The following is a 17,430-nucleotide window of genomic DNA, read 5'->3' as shown; positions in this document are numbered from 1 at the left end:
CTTCCGATCACCCCACATCAGAGCCCAGTGGGCACGCCGATTCCAGCCCAGCTTGCTTTGCCACCTTCATTCACCGGGCCGCTGCCCAGATCCGGGCTCCCCGTCACCCGGACTTTGCAGTGCTCGGTGCCTGCTTTTCCTCCAGCAGTCCCCACTCCTGATTCAGCATCCCCGGCACAGACAGGACACACCCCAGCTTCCTTCTGCAGCTCTTTGACAGAGAGGGCTCTATTCGGGCCCCCGACCACCTTCCCAGCACTCCCGCCTTACCCGGCCGGGAGAGTGGCGCCGATGCAGCGGTGCGGACTACAGCGACACAGTGCGCCCGTGCGCCTGCCCCCAGCACTCCCACCCGTGCTCCAGGAGCACTGGCAGGAGGAGACAGGTCCACAGCAATTATCCCCCTGCCCAGAGCACACAGCAGTGGGCCCAGCTCCTACAGGGCTCCCATACTGCATCCAAAGGAAGGAGGAGCTACATCTGGGAGGTCCCAGGGTGTGGTACAGAGACCAGCAGCATTCTCCTCCACTCTCCGGATAAGTATCCCCGTAGATGGCACATCCCCTACTCCCTTGGGAGAGACTATTCCCCAGGCTACCTGAGATCTGAGTTCAACACTGGCCTCTGAAACCAGATTTTCCCCTGGAGGGTGCTCAGAACCTCTGGGGGAAAAATTCAGGCTCTTTGTGACTTGGGATGTGGTCACCTACATCCTCAAGTTGTTGCCCAAGGGGCTCAGACACCACAGCTGGTGAAGAGGGCCCAGCTGCAATGGATCTGGGATGAGGTTCACCAGCGGGATCGGGCCCACGGTCCCTATGATCTTCATAAGAACAGCCATCCTGGGTCAGATCAATCATCTGTCTAGCCCAGTATCCTGCCTTCCAATGGTGGCCAATGCCAGACGCTTCAGAAGGAATGACCAGAACCGGGGCAATTATCAAGTGATCCATTCCCTGTCATTCTGTCCCAGCATCTGGAAGTCAGAGGTTTAGGAACACCCAAAGCACAGGGTTACATCCCTGACCATCGTGGCTAATAGCCATTGACCGATCTAGCCTCCATGAACTTTCTAATTCTTTTTTGAACCCAGTTACATTTTAGGCCTTCATAACATCCCCTGGCAATGAGTTCCACAGGTTGACTGTGCGTTGTGTGAAAAAGTACTGTTTGTTTTAAACCCTGTTGCCTATTCACTGGGTGACCCCTGGTTCTTGTGGTATGTGAAGGGGTAAATAACACTTCCCTATTCACTTCCTCCACACCTGTCATGATTGTATAGACCTCTATCATATCCCCCCTTCGTCGTCTCTTTTCCAAGGTGAACAGTCCCAGTCTTTCAAAACTTTCCTCATACAGAAGCTGTTCCATCCCCCAGATCATTTTTGTTGCCCTTCTCTGCATCTTTTCCTATTGTAATATATCTTTGTCAAGACGGGACGACCAGAACTGCACTCAGCTGCTTCAGAGAGTAGCTAGTTCTGGCAGCTGTCTGAGTCCAAAGGAAATCTCCGAAAGCCTAGGCAGCCCATTAAGCCCCCTCTAACTTTGATAACCCAGGGCACTGCTGAGCTGCCGTATTTCAGGCAGCTAAGCTCACTGCAAGAAGAGCTGAAAGCTTTCCTGTTTGCCACAATTGTGGCACATGTATATTGGAGCCCCAAGCGTCAGAGATTAGCTTTACCCTTCCTTCCCTCTGCTCACCTTACAGGGATGCAGCCTACAGTGCGAGAGGCAATTTCACAGGCCTGGGAAAGTTAGATGGAACCACTCCAAAACATTGTGGGCCTAAAAGCAAACCCGCCCTGCGCCCCTCTTGCTGTCTCACAGCTTCCACCTGGCCGCAGGAAGATTGTAGAATAATTGGAAAATGGTCTTCCATCAGGGAGTTTTAAAATGTATTTCCCTGCAGAGGTCAGGAAAGGCCCCCTCCAAACACAGCAGTGTGTCAGATTGAACTGGGAGCTAAGACAGCGAGAAACCAGCTGGGAAAAAATCCAGAATTGTGCTCCACGCCTGAAGCCTCCATCTGTTCCAAAATGGGCCTCTGTTTGCACCTGCAGTCAACTGCATCCCAAGTCGGCACGGCAGGAAGCTAACGCTTCAGCACACGGATTCAAGAATCAATGAGAAAGGAAGTTGAGGGTCACATACTCCACCTTACCCTGCTGGGTAGGTCAGCCATTCCGCACCGGCCCACCTGGTACTTGGACCGGTACCCATTCCGCACCAGCCCAGCTGGTACTTGGTACCCATTCCACACTGGCCCAGCTGGTACTTGGTACCCATTCCGCACCGGCCCACCTGGTACTTTCTGGGGCATAGAAGTTCATCTCAACCACTTCACCATCACTAGTCAATAAGACTCAACTTTGTCCCACCTCTACCTTGCTGGCCATCTAGCTATCCCTTGCAGGTCCAATGCCTCTTGTTTACAGAACCTCAGATTGCGCTGGTCCCTCGTTCATAGAAAGGGCCCTGCTTTCCACCCATCCTTCTGCCCAGCACAGCTGAACTCCATGGCAAAAGTCAGAAACAGCTGTGGGGCCCACGGCAGGGAAGCACGTATAGACTGACCCTACAGGGAAGTCCAGGATTATTATTCCTCAAATGGTGCATTCTCTTCTCTCGCTCCCTCTTCCCTGAATCCATGTTAGGGCAGCTATATTTCCAGTGCCTGAGGCACACGCAGGGCCCCCCACAACCCAGATTCTGATCTGTTACAAATTTCCCACAGCATCGCTCAATTTGGACTTCAATGAATTTACTCTGAATTTATCCCAGAGTCTCCCGGACCAGAATTTATGAATCGACCCCCTCTGCATTTAACACGGGATACATTCCGTAAAGAGGGTCACATCTGCAGCATAAGCCACAGCGTCCAGATGTTCAGTCTAGACCAGTATTTCCTGATCCCCAGGGGAGGCTGCCTGATGGGGTCATGGCTTGTTAACACATTTAGATGCGTCACAGGAGGACTCCTGGCCGAACACAGGGCTGGAAAGCCTCTTCCCCTCCGGCTGCAGCTGCAAACCTCCCCTTGGGCTTCCCGCCTGAAACGAGCCCTTTCAGCAGCTCTAGCGAGCAGAGGTGACGGGGGCCAACCCAGGTGAGGAGCTGTGGTGCTGCAAGGGGCTGTTTTTAGAGACTGTCACGTTCGGCCCTCAGCACGGGGGCTTCAGATGATGCTGGTGAGCATTGAGGGGCAGCTCTGAAGAGCTGGGTCGAAAGCTGGTGGCTACAAGATGGAGCTGTCCTCAGAGGGAGGAAGTGGGGCAAGACCTTCAGGGAGGCAGGAAGGGGGGTGGGGTGCAGCGGCCCCTGACCGTCAAGAAACACATAGACTGTTTTTTACCTGAACAAGGGCGACTGTAACTTTTCACACTCTCTCCCCAACCTCTCCATCCTCCTCCTCAAAGGAAACCTGGGCAGCACCTTCAAAAGACCAGCCCGGGGGCTCAGGCCTCATCCACACTTCAAACGCGACAGCGGCCCAGCTGCGGTGCTTAGTGTAGATGCTCCCTACGCCAAGGGGGTTTCGGGGAAGGTCGCCCAGCAGCCTGGGCAATCCACCTCCCCGAGAGGAGGGAGCCAGGATGACGGAAGAATTCTTGTGTCGACCTAGTGCTGTCCGCGCTGGGAATTAGGTCTGCTTATCTGCTTCGCTCAGGGGTATGGATTTTCACACCCCTGAGCACCATGGCTGGGTCGATGGAATTTTCTAGGGTAGACCAGCCCGTAAATTCATAACTGCCAGGCCCCAAAAGCCATGGACTCAGTTGCGACGCTGGTTTACCAGCTCATCACAACAATCTGAATCACACTAACTCTCCTTTGTCCCAGGGCAGCAGGAGGGTTAACCGCCCACTTCACTCTGAATAGTCTCTTGCAACCCGTGCAACTCCTTATGCTTCACAGAGCACATCTACACTACAAGCTTAATTCAAGCTTTGTTAGGTCGATTAACAGCCACTGCAGTAATTATTTTGGTGGCTGATGTCCACACTACCCTTCTGTCCTCACCACCCAGCTCCTTCAGGAGCCATCCCCTCTGCCCAGATCTCGGGCTCCCCGCACCCAGAGGGCAGGGAAAGAAGCACTCACTCCACACGCACTACGGAGAAAAACCCCAGACAGGGACCAATACGGGTCTGGATTTCTCTCCTCCCCAGTGACCACGTCCCTGATCCCCAGAACTTCTGTTTCAAGAGAGATTCTGTGGATTCCACAGGGTCTGAACATGTCTGGGTGGCCAAGAGGCCATGAACTCACAAATCCACAGTTATGGGCTATTCCAACTTCTAGCCAGGCCCCAGTATGGGCGTAAGGAGCCACCCTGGTACAAAGCTGCCCGCCATGAAACGCCACCAAGCCAGTGTGGAGCCATTTCACTTTTGTGCTCCGATTCGGGGAGTGGTTCTAGGATTCCAACGATCACCAGGGATGGAACCAAATCAGGTAAGATGAGGTGGCTTCAGCCCTGCCCTGCACTGTTCCCCTCTCGGTGTGGCCCCTGCAGCTGTCAGGAGAGGGCAGAGCCAGGGAGCTCAAAACACCCCAACACAAGCAGGTTCCCGGGAACGTGTGATCTCCAACTGTTTATACTCTGCACGTAAGTGTTCTGTACAAGCACCGCTATTCACAGGCCTCAGATTGACACAGGGACACACACCCGTGGTTTGCAGATTTGCATCTTAAGACGCTGTTCTGTCGAAGTGTGAAGAATATCTTAGCACCTCCCGTGGTCTCTCCCCCCAGAGCGTGCATGCCAGGCGCACACTGGGGGTGTATGGGAGGAGTCACACACACACACACACATGTGTTGTGTGCATGCATATGTCTAGGGGCTGGACTGGCTCCGTCCTCAGTGGTTCACCAAGCCAGGCCTTTATTTTAGAAGTTAATGTCTTGTCTCCAGCCCGCAGGTCACACGCGCAAAAAAGCCTTCAAAAGGGGAAGGGACGCAGGGACCCCTGCTGGAGTGTGCAGCACCGGCTGGTGCAGCGAGACGGGGTGTCGGCGCACAGCCCCCCCATGCCAGAGTTACTGGAGGTTGTTCCCCGGCTCGGTTTCACCGCTGCTTAGAGCGTGCAGGGGAGGCCGCGAATGGCCGGGCCAGGAAGATCTAGGCGCACCATCTCATGGTGCGGGAACAAGCCACCACCTTCCTCCCCCACCCCGCGTGGCTCCTGTGTGCAGCCAGAGCCCTTTGTCCCCTGGCTCACAGCAGTCTGGGGAAACCCAGAGACGTGCTAAATGCTTCACACTAAGACGTGACATTCTGGGGACACAGTGACCTCGGAGGAAAGAGATTCCACGCAGCTATCTGCTCCCATCCCTTGCGGGGGGAGAGCAGTCACCTGCGCCGTGACACGCTGGCCCAGGGCAAAGCCTTTTCAAACGAAACGGGCGAACGGCAGTGGGCAGCACGGGCCGTGTTCAACAGGCCTGGAATCGCAGGGCGGGCTGCTGATCACGCCGGCGGTGCTTGGCCAGAGCGACAAGAGGGCAGCTTGCGCTAGGATTAGCTCCAGCCACTCCCACCGGTTCTGCATTTCATGGAGTGCCAAATACAGCCGAAAACTGAAGGGCCGCGCTGTGCAGCGAGAGGCAGCGTAGCCTAGTGGCTAGGTCACTGGACCCAGACCTGAATTCCAGTCCCAGCTTTGCTACTGACCTGCTGGGTGATCCTGAGTGGACAAGTCACATCCCCTCCCCTTGTCTTACAGCCAACTGGCAAAGGGGCTGCAGGAATATCCGGGTTCTGGTCTGTACACTCCAGTGGGGCCTCTAGATGCTACTCCAATAAAAAGTGACCCCAAAACACACGCCCCCCCACGCACTTCCCTGGGAAGGAAACGTCCTTATTTTGTCAATTGCTCGGGGTTGTGGCAGGTACAGAGATCTCTAGACAGCTTAGGGTGACCGGATAGAAAGTGAGAAAAATCGGGATGGGGTGGGGTAATAGGCACCTATATAAGAAAAAGCCCAGAATATCTGGGCCATCCCTATAAAATCGGGACATCTGGTCACCCTAAGACAATCTGACTCAGCGAAGAAAAACAAGTGCGTTCCGGTTTCCCAAACCTCACTGGGAGGGTGGGGTGGATTGAGAGCCACGTACAGACACGAACAATCCAAACAGAGTGGGGACGCTTGGAACAATCTTTCAGACGTGAGGCGAGCACCCCAGAATCCGCTCGCTAATTCATGCCCACACCCGCCTGTCTGCTCCAAGCCTAGGCGATGGAGGTGACTGTCTAATAAGAAGAATTCCTAGCTCTTATAGAGCTGTCTCTCGTCAGATCTCAAAGCGCTTTACAAAGGAGGTTGGGGGCATTATCCCCATTTCACAGATGGGGAAACTGAGGCACAGAGAGGTACAGTGACTTGCCCGCGATTACCCAACAGGCCAATGGCAGAGCCAGGAATAGTACTCAGGTCTCCTGAGTCCCAGTGCCCTTCCCACTAGGCTATACTGCCCAACGATACCTGTGAACACAACACACACAGGCAGGAACACCCGCCAAAGCTCCAAAGAGCCACGGCGAATCCCAAGCACCGCCCATGGCTGCAAGCTTGCACCCAGATCATGAAAGCACAATACGGGCTCTGCTGGGCGGACAGGCCCGCGCTAAGTGGATTTTAATCACCTGGTGTGTTGGGCTTATTTGAAAAGCCTCCAGAGCACCATTCAAACACTATTAATTGCCAATCTCTCTTAATGCGTGTGACGTGCCCACGCTGTCTCCGTGCCATGGCGGGACGCTCGCCCAGCTGCTAGAGCCCGTCATTCAGACACCAGCCACAGCCACTTAACTTCCTCATCTGGGACCCGCCAGGCGGATCCCACACAAGCTGACAGTCATCATCAAGTGAAAACGCAAACCGGCTCGTTTCTCTCCTCCTGCCCCAGGCCTCCCTGCTCCGCTAGGTCTGTAGCTGCATCTTCCTTTGCAAACCCACGCTGGGTGATCCAGGGCACGCGACACCACGGCTGCAGAGCTAAGCGGCAGCCTGCAAAAGCATTATGGTTCCTACATCAGCCCAGCTCCCTGAACCTCGGAGGGGGGCGGGGGGGAGGTTGCAATCAAATCAGCAGGCTAGATGAGTGAGGAACATGCTAAAGCCCAGCTAGCTGGAAAGAAACAACACACAGGCGACCCTGGGCCACCACTTTTAACGATGTCGCCAGCTGATTCCACGCGTCAAAGCATGAGCCTCGACTGCCAGGTGCAAGGGACACAGGCCTGTCAGCTCAGGGCCTCTATGGGGGCCGCAATTCCTCGCACGCGCTCGGCCCGAGCCAGCGCGCTCAAAACCAGCAGCGTGGATGTTGCAGCACGGGCTGCGGCTTGGGATGGCCACCCAAGTTCCAATCAGCCCGAGCTTGGGTAGCTAGCCTGAGCCGGCCCCCCGGCTGCAACGGTGCCCCGGCTATTTTGAGCAGAGCGGAGCTGGCGCAAGTCTGTCTGCCCGGGCTGGGAACCACAGCGTAGACGTGCCCTCGGCTGGTGGAGGAAAAACATTACACTGCTAGCGTGCGCAACGGGGCCAAAGTAAGCAGACTTTGGGTGCCCGGTCAGCAGATCTGACCGGACATTGTCAGGTCCCCTTTTCGACCAGGCTTTCCAGTCGAAAATCGGTCACCCGGCAACCCTACCAGGGCCACCTTAGCAAAGTTTTTGGCATTTCATTTCCTAGGATTTCTTTTCAAAGGTAGGACTGCAGGTAACCCCAGGATTTCTTGCTCTTTGGGGTGCATGGGCTTTTCGTCAGCTCTCCTGGATGTCCTGGGCTCTGGCCAGGAAGGACTCTTCTGCGTGGAGCAGTAAGAGTTATCGCCCCGAATCGCGCCAGGTGTCCCAGCAGCAGCTCAACCCAGGCAGGCAAAGCGCACAGATGATCGAAGGGGGAGGGAGCTCGTCCAGGCTCTGCTCAAAAGCTCCACTGATACCCACTGAGCATGCACAGAAATTATTCTTCACCCCTGCACGTTCTCGCGCCCCGCCATCATCTAGCAAACCATGTGCTCCTGGAGGGCAGGGCCCAGCCCACTTTGGCTGAAGCCTTGTTAAGAAATAACGCATTCGGATTTTCTTTTCAAAAAAGCAGCACAAGAAGGGAGCCCTCCCCCGACCCGCAACTTCCCCTCCTGCAGGAAGAGGTGAAGGATTTTAGTGTGTAGTGGCTCAGGCTCTTGGGGGTGATCTTGGGCTACTCCTTTCCCCTCTCTGTGCCCCATCAATACATTTTTGGAAACTTTTAAAACACCACGATAACAGAGGCTCCCCCGAAGAAAAACAAAAAACGGTGAGAGGGCCAAAAAACCGCCCCCCCTAGCAAAACAGAGTAAAAGAGGCAAAAAGACATCCTTTCAAAACGGGAAGTCAAAATCCTACTGAGGAAAACAGAAAGGACCCTAAACTCTGGCAAGTCAAGTGTAAAAGTATAATTCGGCAGGCCCAAAAAGAATAGAAGAGCAACGAACACAACTAAGAGCAGATTTTTTAAAGTACATCTGAAGCAAGAAGCCTGCCAAACAGTCATTAGGCCCACTGCACAGCTGGGGTGCCAAAAAGCACTCGGGGAAGACAAGGCCGTCGCAGAGAAGCTAAATGAATTCTCTGCATCGTTCTTGACGGCTGAGGAGAGGAGGGAGATTCCCGTACCTGAGTCCTTTTTTGGTGACAAATCGGAACAACTGTCCCAGATTGAGGTGTCAACAGAGGAGATTTTGGAACAAACTGGAATTACCGTGTAATTTAAGACACCCCGACCAGATGGGATTCACCGCCAAGGTTGGAAGGAACTCTAATATGAAATTGCAGAACTACTAACAGGGGTATGTAACCTATTGCTTAAATCAGCCTCTATATCAGATAACTGGAGGGTAGCTAATGTAACACTGGTTTCAGAGTAGCCGCCGTGTTAGTCTGTATCTGCAAAAAGAACAGGAGGACTTGTGGCACCGTAGAGACGAACAAATTTATTTGAGCATAAGCTTTCGTGAGCTACAGCCCACTTCATGAGATGCATAGAATGGAACATATAGTAAGAAGATATATATATACAGACAGAGAACATGAAAAGGTGGAGTAAGAGGCTAATTAATTAAGATGAGCTATTATCAGCAGGAGAAAAAAAAACTTTTGTAGTGATAATCAAGATGGCCCATTTAGACTCCTCCTGAAGGTTGAAACAACAGACTGGACTTCTGCATAGAGTGCTTCCGTCGACATGCATGGGCTGAAATTGTGGAAAAGCAGAATCACTTGCCCCATAACCTCAGCCGTGCTGAACACAACGCCATCCACAGCCTCAGAAACAATTCTGACATCATAATCACAAAGGCTGACAAAGGAGGTGCTGTCGTCATCATGAATAGGTCGGAATATGAACAAGAGGCTGCTAGGCAGCTCTCGAAATTCACATTCTACAGGCCATTATCCTCTGATCTCACTGAGGGTTACCAAAAGAAACTACACCATCTGCTCAAGAAACTCCCTGAAAAAGCACAGGAACAGATCTGTGTAGACACATGCCTAGAACCCCGAGCAGGGGTATTCTATTTGCTACCCAAGACCCATAAACCTGGAAATCCTGGACGCCCCATCATCTCAGGAATTGGCAGGATTGTCTGGCAATGTAGACTCCCTCCTCAGGCCCTAGGCTACAAGCACTCCTAGCTGTCTTCGAGACACCGCTGACTTCCTGAGGAAACTACAATCCATCGGTGATCTTCCTGATAACACCATCCTGGCCACTATGGATGTAGAAGCCCTCTATACCAACATTCCACACGAAGATGGACTACGAGCCGTCAAGAACACTATCCCCGATAATGTCACGGCTAACCTGGTGGCTGAACTTTGTGACTTTGTCCTCACCCACAACTATTTCACATTTGGAGACAACTTATACCTTCAAGTCAACCGCACTGCTATGGGTACCCGCATGGCCCCACAGTATGCCAACATTTTTATGGCTGACTTAGAACAACGCTTCCTCAGCTCTCGTCCCCTAACGCCCCTACTCTACTTGCGCTATATTGATGACATCTTCATCGTCTGGACCCATGGAAAAGAAGCCCTTGAGGAATTCCACCATGATTTCAACAATTTCTATCCCACCATCAACCTCAGCCTAGACCAATCCACACAAGCGGTCCATTTCCTGGACACTACTGTGCTAATAAGCGATGGTCACATAAACACCACCCTATACCAGAAACCTGCTGACTGCTATACTTACCTACATGCCTCCAGCTTCCATCCAGGACACAGGATCCATCGTCTACAGCCAAGCTCTAAGATACAACCGCATTTGCTCCAATCCCTCAGACAAACACCTAAAAGATCTCTATCAAGCATTCTTAAAACTACAGTACCCACCTGCTGAAGTGAAAAAACAGATTGACAGAGCCAGAAGAGTACCCAGAAGTCGCCTACTACAGGACAGGCCCAACAAAGAAAATAACAGAACGCCACTAGCCGTCACCTTCAGCCCCCAACTAAAACCTCTCCAGCGCATCATCAGAGATCTACAACCTATCCTGAAAAATGATCCCTCACTCTCACAGATCTTGGGAGACAGACCAGTCCTCGCTTACAGACAGCCCCCCAACCTGAAGCAAATACTCACCAGCAACCACACACCACACAACAAAAACACTAACCTACAAACCTATCCTTGCAACAAAGCCCGATGCCAACTCTGTCCACATATTTATTCAAGTGACACAATCATAGGACCTAATCACATTAGCCACGCCATCAGGGGCTCATTCACCTGCACATCTACCAATGTGATATCTGCCATCATGTGCCAGCAATGCCCCTCTGCCATGTACGTTGACCAAACCGGACAGTCTCTGCGTAAAAGAATAAATGGACACAAATCTGACATCAGGAATCATAACATTCAAAAACCGGTAGGAGAACACTTCAACCTCTCTGGCCACTCAGTAAAAGACTTAAGGGTGACAATTTTGCAACAGAAAAGCTTCAAAAACAGACTCCAACAAGAAACTGCTGAGCTTGAATTAATATGCAAACTAGATACCATTAACCTGGGTTTGAATAGAGACTTTGAGTGGCTGGGTCATTACACATATTGAATCTATTTCTTCGTGTTAAGTATCCTCACACCTTCTTGTCAACTGTCTAAATGGGCCATCTTGATTAGCACTACAAAAGTTTTTTTCTCCTCCTGATAATAGCTCATCTTAATTAATTTGCCTCTTATCCACCTTTTCATGTTCTCTGTATGTATATAGAAAAGGAGGACTAGTGGCACCTTAGAGACTAACCAATTTATTTGAGCATAAGCTTTCGTGAGCTACAGCTCACTTCATCGGATGCATACTGTGGAAAATACAGTGGAGAGATTTATATACACACAGAACATGAAAAAATGGGTGTTACCCTACACACTGTAAGGAGAGTGATCACTTAAGATGAGCTAATACCAGCAGGAGAGCCGGGGGGAGGGGGGAGAAAACCTTTTGTAGTGATAATCAAGGTGGGCCATTTCCAGCAGTTAACAGGAACGTTGGAGGAGCAGTGTGTGTGTGTGCGCGCGGGGGGGACGGACGGGGGGGGGGGGGGGGATGACGTTCCAGTTAACTGCTGGAAATGGCCCACCTTGATTATCACTACAAAAGGTTTTCCCCCCCGCCCCCGCTCTCCTGCTGGTAATAGCTCATCTTAAGTGATCACTCTCCTTACAGTGTGTCTGGTAACACCCATTGTTTCATGTTCTGTGTGTATATAAATCTCCTCACTGTATTTTCCACTGAATGCATCCGATGAAGTGAGCTGTAGCTCACGAAAGCTTATGCTCAAAGAAATTGGTTAGTCTCTAAGGTGCCACAAGTCCTCCTTTTCTTTTTGCGAATACAGACTAACACGGCTGCTACTCTGAAACCTGTATGTGTATATATATATATATCTTCTTACTATATGTTCCATTCTATGCATCCGATGAAGTAAGCTGTAGCCCACGAAAGCTTATGCTCTAATAAATTTGTTAGTCTCTAAGATGTCACAAGTCCTCTGTTCTTTTTAATGTAACACTGATTTTTTAAAAAGGCTCCAGAGGCGATCCTGGCAATTACAGGCCAGTGAGCCTAACTTCAGTATCAGGCAAGTTGGTTGAAACTATAATAAAGAACAGAATTCTCACACACACAGATGAACACAATATGCTGGGGAAGAGCCAACATGGCTTTTGTAAAGGGAACTTACGCCTCACCAATCCACTAGAATTCTTTGAGGGGGTCGACAAGCATGTGGACAAGGGGGATCCAATGGATATAGTGTACCTGGACTTTCAGAAAGCTTTTGGCAAGGTCCCTCACCAAAGGCTTTTAAGCAAAGTAAGCAGTCATGGGATAAAAAGGAAGGTCCTCTCATGGATCAGTAACTAGTTAAAAGACAGGAGACACAGGGTAAGAATAAATGGTCACTTTTCAGAATGGAGAGAGGTAAATAGCAAGGCCCGCCAGGGACCTTTACTGGGACCAGCACTGTTCACCACGTTCATAAATGATCTGGAACAAGCGGTAAACCGTGAAGTGGCAAAGTTTGCAGACAATACAAAATTACTCAAAATAGTTAAGTCCGAAGTTGACTGGGAAGAGTTACAAAAGGAACTCACAAAACTGGGCAACAAAATGGCAGATGAAATTCAATGTTGATAAATGCAAAGTAATGCACGTTGGAAAACATAATCCCAACTACACATATAAAATGATGGGATCTAAAATAGCTGTTACCACTCAAGAAAGAGACCTTGGAGTCATTGTGGAGAGTCCTCTGAAAACATCCACTCAATGTGCAGCGGCAGTCAAAAAAGCGACCAGAATGTTGGGAACCATTAGAAAAGGGATAGAGAATAAAAAAGAAAAATATCAAATTGCCACTATATAAATCCATGGTACACCCACATCTTGAATACTGTGTGCAGATCTGGTCACCCCCTCTCAAGAAAGGTATGTGAGAATTGGAAAAAGTACAGAGAAGGGCAACAAAAATGATTAGGGGGATGGAACAGCTTCTATATTAGGAGAGATTAATAAGACTGCAACTTTTCAGCTTGGAAAAGAGACCACTGAGGGGGGATATGAGAGAGGTCTGTAAAATCATGCCGGGTGTGGAGAAAGCATATGGGGAAGTGTTATTTACCCCTTCACATAACACAAGAACCAGGGGTCACCCAATAAAACTAATAGGCAAGTTTAAAACAAACAAAGGAAGTATTTCTTCACACAATGTCCAGTCAACCTGTGGAACTCCTTGCCAGGGGATGTTGTAAGGCCAAAACCATAACTGGGTTCAAAAAATACCGAGCTAAGTTCATGGAGGATAGGTCCATCAATGGCTATTAGCCAGAATGGGCGGGGATGGTGTCCCTAGCCTCTGTTTGCCAGAAGCTGGGAATGGGCAAAGGGGGATAGATCCCATGATGATTGCCGACTCTGTTAGTTCCCTCTGGGGCACCTGGCACTGGCCACGGTCGGAGGACAGGGTGCTGGGCTGGATGGACCTTTGGTCTGACCCAGTCTGGTTGTTCTCATGTACTGGGCTAGACGGACCATTGGCCTGACCCAGTGGTGCCGTTCTTATGTAAAATGGAACAATGACACCGAACTGTTTCGTGGCTAAGGGTTTATAAACATCTCTCTGGTTTTCAAAGCAGTTACACCCTCAGCGGTAGTTGTGTGAAAAAGCTGGGACCAACCTCTTGGCTCCGAGCCCTGAGCTAAACCCGCTAGCCCACACGGCACTCATGGGACACCTCCTACTCATCTCAAGCATGAACTTTTAACCAAGTTCTCAGCTTCTCCTGAGCATTCTGCAGGGATATTTCAGTCAACCCTTTTGCGTTGCAAAGAAATTGCTGCAGTTAATTGAAGGTTTTATTTTTCCATGAGAATTGAATTCTCCTTGCTCCATTAGCCTTTAAATTAACGCTGTGCAAATGTTAGCTAATTAATCAGCCCTCACATCATCCCTGTAAGGTAGAGACTCTTGCCTCAGCTTCACTTCCAAACTGTCGTGAAGTATTTAGCAGCATCTCAGATGAGATGTCACCAAGCCAGCCCGCAGGGCAAAGGCCAAGCCTTCGTCTGTCTATCCAAGACAACTGCAAGACTCCCACTCCTTTCCGACCGTGCAACCAGGAGTCAGTCCATGGGCTGGGGGCAGATGATGCAGGAGGCTGGATACACCAGTCCTGCCAAGAAAGCCATGCCATGGTGCGCCTGCGACAACCTATCTGACCACCCTCCAGCTCACCACAGGCGGAATTCACCCCTAGGCAGAGGGGCCAGGACAAGGTTCACGCTCCACCTTATGAGCTGAGCTGGGGTTTACGTGGGATGGTGGGTGGACCCCAGGCCAGCCCTTCTGCAGAGGAGACAAAATCCTCCCTTCAAGCCCCCGGGAAGGAAGCAGGTGGGGATGTCATAGGGAAGGTCAGTCTAACGCAATTGCTCGGGGAAGCTCTAGCAGCCAGGGGCTGAGCAGAGGCAGCCAGGAACAGGCGGCCTCGCCAAAGAGCCTCCATGCTCGAGGGGCTGCGGCCATATGTCCTTGTGCCACGGCAGCCTGGGAAATCGGAGATGCTGATGTCATTGGCCAGGCAGATGCTGCCGTGCTGACAGCTCCGATCTGGCATGTAGCAATCGGCAGCAGCCCCCAGACAGCATGCAGGGCAGGCTGATGGCTCTCCAAGCAGGCTCCCCCCACCGCAAGCCCCAACAAGGCCTACCACTCCCGGGGCAGGAGTCAAACCGAGCTTCTTTACCGTTATCGGCGATCGTCATCCTTGGGGTGGCGTCCAAATCCACGGCGGATCGTCGAGAGGGGTAGCCCGTTGTCGCGGCCGCCAACAGGACCAAGAGGTAACAGGCCATACGGCTTCTCATCTTCCCAGGTGACCGAGGTTGCTGCTCTGCCGACACAAACTCTTTGCCAGTGGATGGGGGCCAAGCTCACAGAGATCGCCCCGCCAGCTCCTGCGTGTCTCACGGCAAACCACGATCGTGCTCCTGAAATACAGAGGAGAAGCTGAGGAGTGGAAGACGCCGGTCCTTTCACCTGAGGATCTCAAAGCACTTCCCCAAACATTACGCTTCACAACAGCCCCATGAGACAGGAAATCATAGAACCGGAAGGGACCTTGAGAGGTCACCTAGTCCAGCCCCTGCACTCATGGCAGGACTCGGTAGGCTATTATCTAGACCATCCTTGGCAGATGTTTGTCCAACCTGCTCTTAAAAATCTCCAATGATGAAGATTCCACAAACTCCCTGGGCAATTTATTCCAGTCCTTCACCCCCCTGACAGTTAGGAAGTTTTTCCTAATGACCAACCTAAACCACCTTCACTGCAATTTAAGCCCATTGCTTCTTGTCCTAGCCTCAGAGGTTAATGAGAACAATTTTTCTCCCTCCTCCTTGTAACAACCTTTTATGTGCTTGAAAACTGTTCTCGTGTCCCCTCTCAGTCATCTCTTCTCCAGACTAAACTAACCCAGCTTTTTCAATCTTCCCTCATAGGTCATGTTTTCTAGACTTTTAATCATTTGTGTTGCTCTTCTCTGGGCTTTCTCCAATTTGTCCACATCTTTCCTGCCATGTGGCGCCCAGAGCTGGACACAATACTCCAGATGAGGCCTAATCAGCACGGAGTAGAGCAGAAGAATTACTTCTCATGTCTTGCTTACAGTGCTCCTGGTAATACAGCCCAGAATGATGTTCACTTTTTTTGCAACAGTGCTACACTGTTGACTCATATTTAGCTTGTGATCCACTATGACCCTCCAGATCCCTTTCCGCAGCACTCCTTCCTAGGCAGTCATTTCCCATTTTGTATGTGTGCAACTGATTGTTCCTTCCTAAGTGCAGTACTTTGCATTTGTCCTTATTGAATTTTCATCCTATTTACTTCAGACCATTTCTCCAGTTTGTCCAGATCATTTTGAATTTTAATCCTGTCCTCCAAAGCACTTGCAACCCCCTCCAGCTTGGTATCATCTGCAAACTTTATAAGTGTACTCTCTACGCCATTATCTAAGTCACTGATGAAGCTATTGAACTGAGCCGGACACAGAACTGATCCGTGTGGGACCCCACTCGTTATGCCCTTCCAGTATGACGGTGAACCACTGATAACTACTCTCTGGGAACAGTTTTCCAACCAGTTCTGCACCCACCTTATAGTAGCTCCATCTAGGTTGCATTTCCCTAGTTTGTTTATGAGAAGTATTATCCCCTGCTGATAGATGGGGAAACTGAGGCAAAGAGAGGGGACGCAATTTACTCCAAGACACAGAATGAGTCAGTGGCAGAGGTAAGTATAGAAACCCAGGAGTTCTGAGCGTCGCCTGCACTAGCCACTACACATCACTCCCTCTGGCTAGGGATTCTGTTCTGATAGGTTCTCCTCTTTCAACGGTATTAATTTGCTACATTTAATAAACATGCACAGCCTGTGGGAAAGACATTCAAATAGAAATGGCACCTTACCAAACCCCAGAAGCCTGCTATCCTCATTAAATCCAAACGCAAAAAGATCTACATCGCTACATTCTCCCACAGGCAAACGGTGGCCCACGTATTACAGAAATCGGAAGATGCCGTGCAGCTGGGTAACGGCTCAGTTACTCATTCTATCTGCATCATAACTACAGCGTCTGAAAGGCTTGGGTGCAGCCATTTCCGGAAGAGGTGGCGTGGGAATAAACTGATTTATCCCTGCTCCCCCAGATTTTTGTATGCAAGATGCTAAGATGCACAAACACGTCACATTTAACACTGCAATGAATTTGAGAAGGAGAGGATCCTTCGTGTTTTATTACACCTTGCAATCCGAGCACTTCATTTGAAATAATCAAGGTAATAAATATAATTAAAAAGAAGAAGTGGGACTTCCAGCCATCCTTGTGGTACCAGAGTCCCTATTTGCACTCTGCGTCCAGCACAGAGTCCTATGGAATGCATTGGGCATTTAGGGCCAATATTTCAGTCTCGTTTCGGCTAGTTTTTTGTTTTCCTACTGTACTAACCTGCCCCACCTGAAAGAACAAGCTAATCTAGGACCAAATTAAAGCCAAAAAAATCCAAGAGGAAACACTTGAGGGAGCGGGCAGCCTGCGGAACTCCCTGCTGCATGATGTCATGAAGCCTGATCCCGGGTCTGGGTTTTTAGAAGATGCAATGCATTTATTACCAACCCTTGGACCTATCTAAGCTGAGGAGCATTAGAGAATTCATGCTTCAGACAGCAACCTAGGTGGAGTCACCCCTCCAGTGTACTGCAATTACCAATTTGCGCCCCCAATAGATTCCAGTTCACGGTCTATCTATCCCTCCATGCAGCTGGCCCCGGTTCCCAGGGAGATCGGCACACCCTCTGCCACTAC

At 50.6% G+C, this 17,430-nt stretch overlaps 1 protein-coding gene across 11 annotated transcripts in view; it reads right to left on the bottom strand.

Annotated features, from left to right (window-relative positions):
* Positions 1-17,430, bottom strand: part of SEMA4G (semaphorin 4G) — a 103,415-nt gene that overhangs the window by 42,010 nt on the left and 43,975 nt on the right. For all 11 annotated transcript variants that reach the window (XM_074959451.1, XM_074959455.1, XM_074959458.1 and 8 more), the window contains exon 2: positions 14,812-15,055. In XM_074959451.1, the coding sequence (XP_074815552.1) occupies positions 14,812-14,932 (121 nt within the window). In that variant the 5' untranslated portion in view covers positions 14,933-15,055. The remainder of the gene's footprint in view (positions 1-14,811; positions 15,056-17,430) is intronic.

Source organism: Natator depressus, chromosome 7 (assembly GCF_965152275.1).
Source record: "Natator depressus isolate rNatDep1 chromosome 7, rNatDep2.hap1, whole genome shotgun sequence".
NCBI classification, from domain to species: Eukaryota; Metazoa; Chordata; order Testudines; family Cheloniidae; genus Natator; species Natator depressus.
Note: the sequence above shows the minus strand (reverse complement) of the source record. Positions and strands in the feature narration are given on the sequence as shown.